The 12,309-nt window shown below is 44.2% G+C and overlaps 1 protein-coding gene across 1 annotated transcript in view; it reads left to right on the forward strand.

Moving 5' to 3' along the window:
- PLB1 (phospholipase B1) overlaps positions 1 to 12,309 on the forward strand; it is a 117,296-nt gene that overhangs the window by 45,158 nt on the left and 59,829 nt on the right. The window contains exons 22-30 of the mRNA XM_074947088.1: positions 67 to 175; positions 1,806 to 1,857; positions 3,388 to 3,468; positions 5,030 to 5,095; positions 6,105 to 6,205; positions 8,339 to 8,420; positions 9,236 to 9,340; positions 10,873 to 10,968; positions 11,479 to 11,550. Coding sequence (XP_074803189.1) covers positions 67 to 175; positions 1,806 to 1,857; positions 3,388 to 3,468; positions 5,030 to 5,095; positions 6,105 to 6,205; positions 8,339 to 8,420; positions 9,236 to 9,340; positions 10,873 to 10,968; positions 11,479 to 11,550 — 764 coding nt within the window. The remainder of the gene's footprint in view (positions 1 to 66; positions 176 to 1,805; positions 1,858 to 3,387; positions 3,469 to 5,029; positions 5,096 to 6,104; positions 6,206 to 8,338; positions 8,421 to 9,235; positions 9,341 to 10,872; positions 10,969 to 11,478; positions 11,551 to 12,309) is intronic.

The raw sequence follows: 12,309 nt of genomic DNA on the forward strand, positions 1-12,309 counted from the left end.
TGGTTTTTGACTCCATCTCATTACCCACTGAATTAAGTTCCATTTCATGGGTCTCTTCTTTTCCAGATATTCTTCGTGAGTTTAATCCTTCCCTTCAAGGCTACTCCATTGGCACAGGGAAGGAGAACTCACATAATGCCTTCCTGAATCAGGCCGTGTCAGGAGCTCGCTCTGAGTAAGTGAGGACAGATAAATACTTTTTTTTTTTTTTTAATGGGGAGTAGATTTTTTTTTTTAAGTTCCAGTTAGAGAAGTGCCAAACCTGGAATGTTCTTACAGGTCTGTGAATGCCCCAAATGTCAGCAGGTTTAGACATAAAATGGAATTTAGACACTCCTAATGTTTGATTTTGCAAACGTGGCCAATAAAGATGTGTAGAACCCAAACTCGTCCTCCATACTTCATCTCTAGCCTGACAGCTAAGAAATTTGCCAAGGGCCAGTTGGCTTTCCTAATCATAGTAAAGGAAATCTTAGCAGTAACAATATAATATTTTGCCCTTCTCTAGCACTTTCATCCAAGGAGCTCAAAGTGCTTTACAAACATTGACTAATGAAGCCTCATACCCCTATGATGAAATAAATTGTTATTCCCACTTGACAGAGGAATGTGTGGAATGAGGGGGTGGAAGAAATCCTGGTCCCATTGAAATCAGTGGGAGCTTTGCCATGACTTCACTGATTTCACCCAGGGATGCTAAGGGACAGAGAGGGTGTTGAGCTGCCGAAGGTCAGGCCATGGCAGAGTCTGGAATAGAACCCAGTTAGACTACGTTCAGTCTTCAATGAAATTCATGTCAACCCTTTCTCATCTTATTGTAAAGGTTCTTTGTTTGTATTAATACATCCAAAGGGCTTGTAGTTCCTTTATTCTGCCCAGAGGCGGATTTTGGAATTTATATATGTGTCAGTGTGTATCGCGCAGGTTGATGCCATATAACTTCTTATAACAGTAATCTCACAGAGACAGATAACTCCCAGTAAGTGAGAGATCTCTATGGCTGCTATCACTCAAAGAGATTATCCTGGTCGGCTGTATCCTTCCAGTTGGCTGTAGGTTGAAACAAAATAAAATCGAAGTATAAAGAGGGGATTTTTTAAAAAAAGGTGTAACTACAAGAAATGAAAGACTGTTTCTGGATGCAATTCACTGGGAGGCCATTTTTTAAATTCCCTTAAACCTGCACTGCTCGCAGTGACCCATCATCCCATTGAAAAGGGCTGGATTTCTCTCTCTCTCTCTCACAGCTCATTGTCATTTTTCTAACAGCACTGGTCATCGGCAGGGATGATGCAAGGCAATCTCACAGTGGCACTTCCAGCCACCAATAGTCCAGGGAGGGTATGACTGAACTCTAGTCTTAAACTCACACACACTGCTATTTGAGGTCCTTTGGCATGGGTAACCTTCTGCCTGACCAGGAACCATCCTCTTAAAGCTAAAACCTTCAAATATGCTGAATTACAATAGGCCAGTCCCACTCCGAAATCGATTCTAATGTATTTCCCTCTTCCATCGGCGATGGTGCACTCTGAAGCCTTCACACAGCACCTACAGTGCCAGATGCCTGATGGATGCTAAATGTTTCTTCACTGTTTCTCCAACTCCAGATGTGGCTTATTTCTGTAACTATATTTAGTCCAATAAAAGCTGCAACTGGAGTCTTCAGTTCAATACCACGTTGTTTGAATGGGTTGTCATGGACTCCGCTCATTCATCTGCTTTTCTCAGTGCCCTATTTATCATGAAGTGTTCATCAGTTGATCATCAGTTCATCAGTTGACTTCTTCTTTTTTAATATTTAGGAATGTCCCTTCGCAGGTGAGGAGACTGGTGGACCTGATGAAGAATGATACTGTGAGTTTTGGCTGGCATGAATATCTTTAAGTATAATGCAGCTGTCTTGGGTCATTAGTCTCTAACAGCACAACAGATCAACGTAGATGTCAGGCAGAAATCTATGGGTAGGGCAGTGATAAAGTGAATAGGATGCAACATCCCTCTGTGCAGTGTATGTTTCAGCATACCATCAAGTTGGGCTTTTTGTCTTCATTACATAAAGAGGTTTTTTACAGTGAGATAACTAATGCACGCTAGTTACCTTGCTGTAAAATCCTAGTGGAGACAAGTTTTTACAATGAAGAAGTTAGGCAACTTGGTCTACGCGATACCCCAGCTGGTGGTTGACTTTGTAGAGTTTAATTCACAATACAGCTATAGCATCTTGTCTCCACTGGGATTTTACAGCAGGATAGCCAACATGTTAGTTATCCTGTGGTTTAAAAAAAAACCCAGCTTCTTTGCAGTGAAGACATAGTCTGAGTTCCCACAGCAGTTGCCTCCAGCCATCACTTTCTTGGAGTATTGTCCTGTTCTTCCCTCCTGCCAGACCGGGGCCTTACATTGCAGACCTTTTCAATAGACTGTGATCACCTCAGCAGACCTGACCTGCAGCTGTGTCCCCTGAGAGAATGACAGGGTTAGCCAGTGACCAGCCAGTTATCACAAAGTTTGTTTTATTCAGAACAAAAACAAGTCAGACAAAAGGAGTTCTTGTGGCACCTTAGAGACTAACAAATTTATTTGAGCATAAGCTTTCGTGAGCCGATGAAGTGAGCTGTAGCTCACGAAAGCTTAGGCTCAAATAAATTTGTTAGTCTCTAAGGTGCCACAAGTACTCCTTTTCTTTTTGCGAATACAGACTAACACGGCTGCAATTCAGAGAAAGCGTATCTTAAAAACAATAAACAGCTTCTACACATGCCTAGCTTACTAGGTGGTCACCCATCTTCCACATGGAGACCTGGAAGATCTAAAAATACTTCAGGTCTTCTGCAGGGCCTGTGTCTGTGGTCACAGTCTTATGCCTGTCAGTTCTTGATAGTGTCTGACTCTCCCCAGGTCAGGGCTGCCATTCTATACAGATTCAAGCCCTTTGTGTGTTTTGAACCAGGTCATACCAGTGGTGTCTCTTCCTCAGGGTAAACTTAACTGACTTTTTATCTGTATTGTTTCTAATGGAGATTTGCATTAATTACCCTCCATTGCTTTTAGTTCCTGCAGGAAATTTACTTATCCATTTAGCCAGGAATACAATCACTAACAAGCTCATAAAGATACATAAAATAAAATTGAACAGTAGACTTTGAATATTCCATGATTCCATCGCATCACATCTGTCACCATAGTGCTCAAAGCCCCTCAGCCATGACCAGAACTCCATTGTGCTAGATGCCGTACAGACACACAGAAAGACATAGTCCATGCCCCAAAGATAAACATAATTCTCTTTTAACTTGTTGCAGGGCAATTTTTTCCTTATCTATCTTATCTTATCTTTTTTATTTATTTTATTTTATTTTATTTTATTTTTTCCCCTGAATACAGAAAATAAATTTCCAGGAAGACTGGAAGCTCATAACACTCTTGATAGGAGGAAATGACCTGTGCAAAGTCTGCAACGATCCAGTAAGTCACTAGGGATTTTAGATCTGTCTCTTATGTGAACTTGAAATGTCATTGTTATTTGGTACATTTTGGAGAGTGGAATAGTGGAGCTCAGCTAGGTAGATTTAATGGACCAAACTGGCTAGGCCGCATATGGATAGCTCTCAGCATTCTTCTGAGATTTGACGGTCATTCAACCTGAGATTGAGATAAAGTAATGTAATAACTGTTAAGAACTGCTACTGATTGTTTTATTGTAACTACTTTATTTTGCTACAAACTAAGATAACTTTCTGTTGATCAAGTTAGTTCTTTCCATATGTAGATAAGATAATAAACTGTCAAGAATTTTCCCCATTTCATCTTACCAGCTATATCTTTTTTCCCCCCCTCATGCTGCCAGAGTCCAACATGATGTGTATACTATGAGATACATGGACACGAGAGAGGTTCTATCCACAGTTCATGGCAAACTCCTGATTAATGTCCAGCCTCCTCTATGCACCTCTCACACAGTGGTGGTACCTTGTTGTTTTCCCTGTACACTAAGAGCACAATGTGTGCTTTCCATTCTAGATGACTGATTTCAGATAAAGGAAAATAAAGACTGTAAAGTCTCCATGAAAGAAAGAGAGCAAACACAATGACTTACTAACATTCTGCATCTGAACTGAAACACAAGGTGGCAGGGGTCTGTGCTGGAGGGTGGGAGCCTCCTCTTCCATTCAGAGGAGCATGATGTCTCCTTTATGTTACAAACTAGAATGTGGCTTGGTGAGCAGAGAAACAGGAAATACATAAGGGAAATGAGTGTGTTGTCTGGGTTTATAGAGTGGACTAAGGGGGTGTCATTAGGAACAATGGGATGAAATTGAGCCAAGCAGAATTAAGGATGAATATCATGTGAGGGGGGTGGGAAACACTTTTAACAATAAGGTCTTATTAGACTATTTCATAATCTCATAAGAGAAGGGGTAAAGGCCCAATTACTTGATACGATTAACAGAGCTATTCAAGTATATTGTAGAGGGAAATCTTGCCCTGGCAGAGGGAAATGGACAAGGTGACCTAATAGACTTTATCTCACACTAATTTCTCTGTTTGTCCGGTACACTTTTTTGCATGGGATGTACTTGCAACTGAGATTTCATGGAACTCAAGGACTAAATGGGAGTCAAGTTGCTAATAGCCCACACACCTGACTTAGAAAATACTTTAATATTTTACATTATATGAGAAGAATGTTTCTTCAGACTGACCTCCATTGATGAAAGTCTTAGTGATGGGACAGCTGTGCTTCTGATACTACCTGATAGTGAGTGTGGAGGAAGTTGTGACATCTTACCAGTAAGCCCAGCGGAACTGGCTCAGTGAATGGCCTCTGATGGTTGCCAAATCCTTCTTTCCTATGATGATACCCAAGAAGGGAACTGGGGAAGCAGAGATGCTCCAGAGCTACATCTTGTGCCAATGTACCCTGAACCAAGAGTCCAATCACTGTAGTCTAAGAGTCAGCTAGTAGCTTCTGTATCTGCCTGAGGAAACAATGCCCAGAAGTAAATTCAACCCTTTGTTTCAACAGGTGCATTTTTCTCCTGATAACTTCATCAACTATATAAAAATAGCTTTGGACATACTTCACAGAGAGGTAAAAAGAAATCTTTACTGCTAACCTAGGGAGAGGGGTCCGATAGGAAAGACAAATTTCTTGAGCTTCAGTGGTTAGTTCTAGAGTTATTAATTTGTAGTCATACTTAGTTTCACGTTCTAGTATGGGCAGCATTGCTGCATGTGTAGATGTTTCATAGAGTAATCTCTAATCCAGGGGTTCTCAAATTTCATTGTGCCGTGACCCCCTTCTGACAACAAAAATTACTACAGTCCTGGGGAGGAGGGGCTATAACCTGAGCCCTGCTGCCCAGGGCTGAAGCCCTTGGATTTTGACCCCGGGCAGTGGGGCTCAGTCTTCGGACCCAGGCCCCAGCAAGTCTAACACAAGTCCTGGCAATCCCATTAAAATGGGGTCGTGACCCACAGTTTGAGAACCGCTGCTCTAATCTGTAGGAAGAATTTAAGGAAATATTTTACAGAAAGAATGGTGATTGCGGGGACTGGAATTCCACCTGATGTGTTGGGAGTCAAGTAATGTAAATATATTGACAAATATATGGTATTTCATGACAATCATGTAACTATGCCTAGCAGTAGCATATCTGCCCACTCACTGTACAGCACAGCCCCTATTATTTTTATTAAGGGACATATTCTGATATCTTTTTCCTAGTTGAAGCTAATGGGACTATTCATGGAGTACGGGGCTCCTCAGCATGAGTGAGGGTATCAAACGCTTGCCTCAAGAGAGCAGCCGTTTTGGGATCTGGCCTTGTTAGAATCATGCGTCTCAGTGGCTGCAGCTCTGTATTTAAGGTAGAACAAACCCAATTTAGGATTTCCTGTTGAGATTAATACTCAGCCAGCCCACTGGAAACCTCTAGTGGAAATAGTAAAGGTTGTTTGGATCAGCAGATTAAGGTACATGTTATATTAGCAACAAAAAATCTGACCAGCCCCTGACCTGCTTCCCTGTGCTCGGAAGAGCAGGGGTGGCACTACTGTTCTCTGTTAGCTTGCTTTGACTTTGTTTATTCTCTTGGCAGGTTCCTCGGGCATTTGTCAATCTGGTGACAATATTTCATATAGTAACCCTCCGGGATTTGTACCAGGAGAAGACCATTAGCTGCCCAAGGCTAATCATGAGGTTTGACAGACTTATGTTCCAGCTCTCACCCTTATTCAGGAAAAGCTGTAAGATCTTCAGTGGAAACCTTCCCCTTGAAGGAAAAGGATTACAATATTTCAGATAACTAAGTACTATTTTCCTGTGTGTATATAAAATACATACACAGTATAGATTATATTTTCAAAGCAGTGTTTAAAAATACCTGTCTCTCTTTCACTGTCTCCAGCTTGGGACTACTGCTGATGGAACTGTTTAATTATATAACAACAAATTAGACTTCCAACTGCAAAATTGATTAAGAGCTAGCACACACAGATCAGCATTACATTGTTTGACAAAGGCAGCTAATTTTCAAAATTATTAAAATGAGGGTTTTAAAAAGCTGATTATGTTAATCCAGTTTTATTTAAATTGCAGAATTTACCTTTCAAAGTCTTCTGCTTTTACATATGTTCCAGTGGTGAGCTACATTCTTTGAGCCCTAACCTACATTAGCTGTCTCTCACCAACTGGTGGTTGTTAGCTGGATTGTTAATTAGTCTTTCAATTAGATTTGTGGGATGTTTAGTTACTCATTATGTTGCTTCCAGCAGTGGGGAGAGTAGGAAATCTTTCTCTCCCTGTATGCATATACTGAGTAACCAGGAGATGTGGGGAAAGAAAGGAGGTTCCTTCTCTGTAGTGTAGTTAGTAGCCATTTCCATTAGTGGCCAGGCCAGGATTTAGGGAGGCCCTGTGTGTTGACACTATGCAGCACAAGCCGTGACAGCTTGGGAGCTGGAGAACCACAAGATTGGTCTGTGCTCAGCACCCTCAGCAGCAATCCCTGTTCTATTCATTTCAGCTGAGCCCCTGAGGACATCACTCTGACACGATAAGGTGGTGGGAAAGATCGGAAGGGCCCTGTTGTTTACTGAGTGGAGTTTCACAGAAGGAACATGATGACACAGCATTTTGCTGTGATTTAGCGGCTCTCTGACTGTCAGTGACAAAGCAGCTCTTTCAGACTGAGTGCTGTTGGCTTAGAATATCGTCTCTATTTTGCTGCAGTTTCCCTTTAACAAAGTACAAGCTTATCGCAAGATCCTAATCACTAGGACAAGGCCAGGATGAGAGCCTGTGAGATTAGAGCTGAGTTTCTCTGATCCCTCAGAAATATATCTGTTACCTTCCCATCCTAACCAAATGTCCTGCTGTAGTACATTTGGGTCTCTCTGGCAGCAAGGGGATTTATAGGTCTGGCAGTGAGCCAAGTGTACAGAGGTTTAAATAGGCGCAGTGTAGAAGGCTCATGAATGGCATGTTACTGACCTACATTTCAAAATACAACTTTGTACTATGTCTTTCGAACTGTATCCCAGAATGCCCTGTAGAGGTAAATAATTTATCTCTGTCTTGGCTCCTCTTTATTAGGACATATAGGCTAAGTGAGCATACCTGTGCTGTTTCTTTAAATCTGTAGCAGGAGACCAGGAGAAGGGCTTGGGCAAGGTTCTAGGTAGACACTATAGTGAAGCATTATTTATTTGTTTATAATTATAAATAGAGAGAGGGGGAGCAATTAGTTTTAGGGTTTGTATCTTTTTCCTTTTTCTGCCAAAGTTCTTTTTCCAGTGTTAGAGTAAGCTACTCTTTCTGATGTTCTTCACTGTAGTGACATGATAGAGGGAGAAAAGAGATGTTTTCTGCGGAGATTTGTAATGAAATGGGGAGTAGAGGTGTTGCCAGGTGATAGGAGCAGCAGGGGTGAGATTGCAAGGAGTTACTGACAGGGCCAGCAATGGGAGATAGATACGGGTGAGGGGGAAACTGGAGCAAGTCTACAGAAATTTTGCTCTTAATTATATCTGTGCAATCCCTCTGAAGTGAATGGGGCTGCGCAGAATTTGGCCCGCAGTGGCATATCTGGCACAGTAACGATCTCCTCACCTTACATGAATGCATCTATCCCTAATAAATGTGCTTAAACTTCAGTGTGTCCGTATTTATTGGGAAGACCTAGATATTGGAATCAATGTTATCATGGATGAGCCTTTCACAACAATCCACCTTTGGAGGAGTCCGTTACCCTTTGGGTTCTTGTACCTGTTTTCAGGGGAAAAAACCCAGTAGATTGCAGCACAAAAATAAAATATCACTTTCTTCCTGCAGGAATCTGTGTCCTTGTGTATTGAACTATGATGACAATTCCACTGAAACTAAGATGCTAGAGTCTTTTAATAAAAGGTATCAGGTAAGGCAGAGGAAAGTATTAAGAGATTTAGCAGAGAATTGCTTAATAATCCTTTTGTTCTTCTTTTTTAGCAGCAGTTCTTGTTCTTCTGGGAATAATAAACAAATTTTTCTAGCAGTGATAATGCTTGAAGTGACTGACCCAGGGACCTGTCAAAGTCTAGTATCTACTAGACATGGGGGACAAATTGTGCTCACATTAGTCAGCTGCAGATTCATAGAAGTCACTCTGAATTGAGTTGGAGGGGGCAGGTGAGGATCAGGCAAGAAATAGGGGCAGATCTGCTGCTCAAGATCTTTAAAATGTGATTCAGAAAGGTGCTAAAACAGAGTGGCTCTTTCAGATGGATCAGAGATTCCGTTGAAGCAGCAGTTCTGGATACTCCTCTTGCTGGGAAATTGGATTAAATTGCGGAGCACTGGTAGTTCAAGAAAGAACTCTTGTGATGGAGGTCAGCTGAACTGAAAGCATTTCAGTGGTTCAAGAAAAATCCCTGGTACCCCATGATGGGAAATCCTATTAAAGTGGGGGCTCTCCCTAGGTCAGTCAGCTGGCTTTTGAGCAGTAGGTCATCTTCAGCCTCTATGGTGCCTTTCTGATAAGGAAAATCAAATGAGTAGTTTTCTAATTTGGGTTTTTGCAAGCCAATGTTTCAAGAAGCTCATGACTCACTGCCTTGTACAAGAAGGGAGTCGCCCTTGGTTTCAGGTTTTGCATGTTCGGATGATGAGACTTCTGCAGGAGGGTCAGCCTGGGGCCTAATATGCAAGAAATGCAAGAAAAGGAGCAGTAAGTGATTGTTCTGCCTTCTTTAGGAGGAAACCCACCGATTAGTTGAAAGTGGAAGGTATGACACCAAGGAAGATTTCACAGTGGTCGTGCAGCCGTTTCTGCAGGAAGTGACCATTCCAAAGACTGAGGTAAAAAACCATGAGCCAGATCCAGACCTGGTGCAACTCCTCTGAATCATTAAACTTGCACCCCTTATACCAACTCTAAATTTGGCCCTCAGTATTCTGCTTTGTTAGTTTGTCCAGTTCAAGTGAGCCACGATCCAAAGCAGCGGGAGATGTTTTTGGAGGGGATAGAGATTGTTGGTAATACTGCTGAGTGCCCATGTAACCTTGGCCTCAGACATGGCAAATTGTATTAGTTGTAAGTTTTAATCATATTTGTAAAAGTGTTACAGTACTCTTTAGTTCTAAGTCAATGGCTTGGTCTTTCCCAGGATGGTAACTGTCTTGTTCTCAGAGGCCCTCAAGACTATTTTCAAGGTCTGGGGTAACGGAGTTTTTGTTGGAAGAAGAATGTGATAATACATCATATGCTGGTCATTTTTGGTCATATACTTACTCCCAGTGGTGAGCTGGAGCCGGTTCACACCGGTTCGCTAGGACCGGTTGTTAAATTTAGAAGCCTTTTTCGAACCGGTTGTTCCGTGAGGGTTCTAAAAGGGCTTCTAAATTGAACCACCGGCCAAAAGAGGCGCCTAAGGTGCCGACTCCATGGGTGCTCCAGCCCTGGAGCACCCAAGGGGAAAATTTGGTGGGTGCAGAGCACCCACCGGCAACTCCCCACCCCACCCCCAGCCCCAGCTCACCTCCGCTCCGCCTCCTCCCCTGAACGCGCCGCCCCGCTCTGCTTCTCTGCCCCCCCAGGCTTCCTGTGAATCAGCTGTTTGCGCGGGAAGCCGGGACAGGCTGAGAAGCAAGCGGCGGCTTCCCGCTCAGGCCCAGGGAAGTGGAGGTGAGCTCGGGCGGGGGGGAGGAGGAGCAGGGGAACCTCCCCACCCCAGCTCACCTCCGCCACCCTCGGCCTGAGCGTGAAGCTGCCGCCTGCTTCTCAGCCCTCCCAGGCTTCACGCCGAACAGCTGATTCGCGGGAAGCCAGGGGAGGGCGCGGAGAAGCAGGCGGTGGCTTCACACTCAGGCCGAGGGTGGCAGAGGTGAGCTGGGGTGGGGAGGTTCCCCTGCGCCCCCCCGCCTGAGCTCACCTCCGCCTCCCTGGGCCTGAGCGGGAAGCCGCCGCTTGCTTCCGAGGTGGCCGCTCCCCCTGCTCCCCCCCAGCTACGCTCCCCCGCCCCTAGGAGCCAGAGGGACCTGCCGGATGCTTCCTGGGAGCTGCCCCAGGTAAGCACCGCCGGGACTCCCCACCTCGCCCCCCCGGCAGGTGCCTCTGGCTCTTAGGGATGGGGTGGGCACCCACTACGGTGGGCCACGAGACCCTCCTGCCCGGTTCTGGCGGCAGTAGGGGACAGGGGAGGGGGTGGATGGGGTAGGGGTCCTGGGGGGGGGGGCATCAAGGAATGCGGGGGGGTTGGATGGGGCAGGAGTCCCGGGGGGCGGAGGTGGGCAACGACCCCCTCATGGGGTGAGGAGGGAACCCGTTGTTAAGATTTTTGCAGCTCATCACTGCTTACCTCTCTTGTAACAGTACCTGTCTCTTTCCCCAGGAGGGGTTGCCCGACAGCTCGTATTTTGCCCCAGACTGTTTCCACTTTCACCAGAAGACTCATTCCCTGGCTGCTCGTGCCTTGTGGAACAACATGGTAAGACTGCAGAAGATATCAGTCTCTGTCTCTGTCTTCTCCACCCTGTCCTTTTGCAGCAAAGAACAATGACCCACTATGTAGCTGCTGAACCACCGTACTTCTGTTGAGAACAGAATTGTGTTTACTACAGGTGGGCACTATTTCCCTTTGTAATGTAAAGTCACCTGGACACAAACTGGCTGTGTCAAAGAATATATCCTGGGGTATAGTCTTGTAAGCACCTAGGACCCTGCACCAAGAGATAATCAAAGTGTGGGATATTACATCATGCATGCTACATACGTAATATGGAAAGGAGCCAATTTCATATGTTTTAAATATGATAAAATCCTGGGGCCCTGCGTTTTGTGGGTTGAGCTGCTATTTCAACATAGACAGATACAGTACATAGCAATTTTCTTGCTGTTCTACTTGTTTCCATAGGCTGATAATATTCAGCTATTCATGATCTTCCATTCTCGATCTCATTTTATTTCTTCTCTCCCATGTTTTCTTTCTGCCATGCAGTTGGAACCCCTTGGGAACAAGACAGATGCACATTTTCTTGAAACGGTGATAACTCTCAAATGTCCGAGTCAGGTAGGTTGAAAAATATTCATGCATGTGCCACATGCCTCATTGTTCATTTGTGAAGCAGCCAGAGCTTTTTGCGGGGGATCTTGTGCAGTGCGTTCCAGAGTGGTAGCTCCACTACCTTGGAGAAGGTGCTGGATGTTTCCTGTCCTCTCTCTCCCTTCTTCCTTTTGGGTAGTTAGCACCTGGGACATATATGCTTCCCAATGAGAGTGGACTGCAAGACGGAGGAAAACTCCTGGCACCCATGCCCTCAAAGGCTGGCACAAAGACAGCAGCTTTATGTTAGTGCATAAAAGCTGGAAATCAAACCTGCTTAAACAGACCAGTCTAAGATTTCAGAGCAGTAGCCGTGTTAGTCTGTATCAGCAAAAATAACGAGGAGTCCTTGTGGCACCTTAGAAACTAACAAATTTATTTGGGCATAAGCTTTCGTGGGTTAGAACCCCCTTCATCAGATGCATGGAGTGAAAATGCAGGAGCAGGTATAAATACATGAAAGGATGGGGGTTGCTTTACCAAGTGTGAGGTCAGTCTAACGAGATAAATCAATTAACAGCAGGATACCAAGGGAGGAAAAATAACTTTTTGAAGTGGTAAGGGAGTGGCCCATTACAGACAGTTGACAAAAAGGTATGAGTAACAGTAGGGAGAAATTAGTATTGGGGAAATTAAGTTTAGGTTTTGTAATGACCCAGCCACTCCCAGTCTCTATTCAGGCCTCCAGTTTGCAAATTAATTCCAGTTCTGCAGCTTCACGTTGGA

The sequence above is a fragment of the Natator depressus genome, chromosome 3 (assembly GCF_965152275.1).
Source record: "Natator depressus isolate rNatDep1 chromosome 3, rNatDep2.hap1, whole genome shotgun sequence".
NCBI lineage: Eukaryota > Metazoa > Chordata > Testudines > Cheloniidae > Natator > Natator depressus.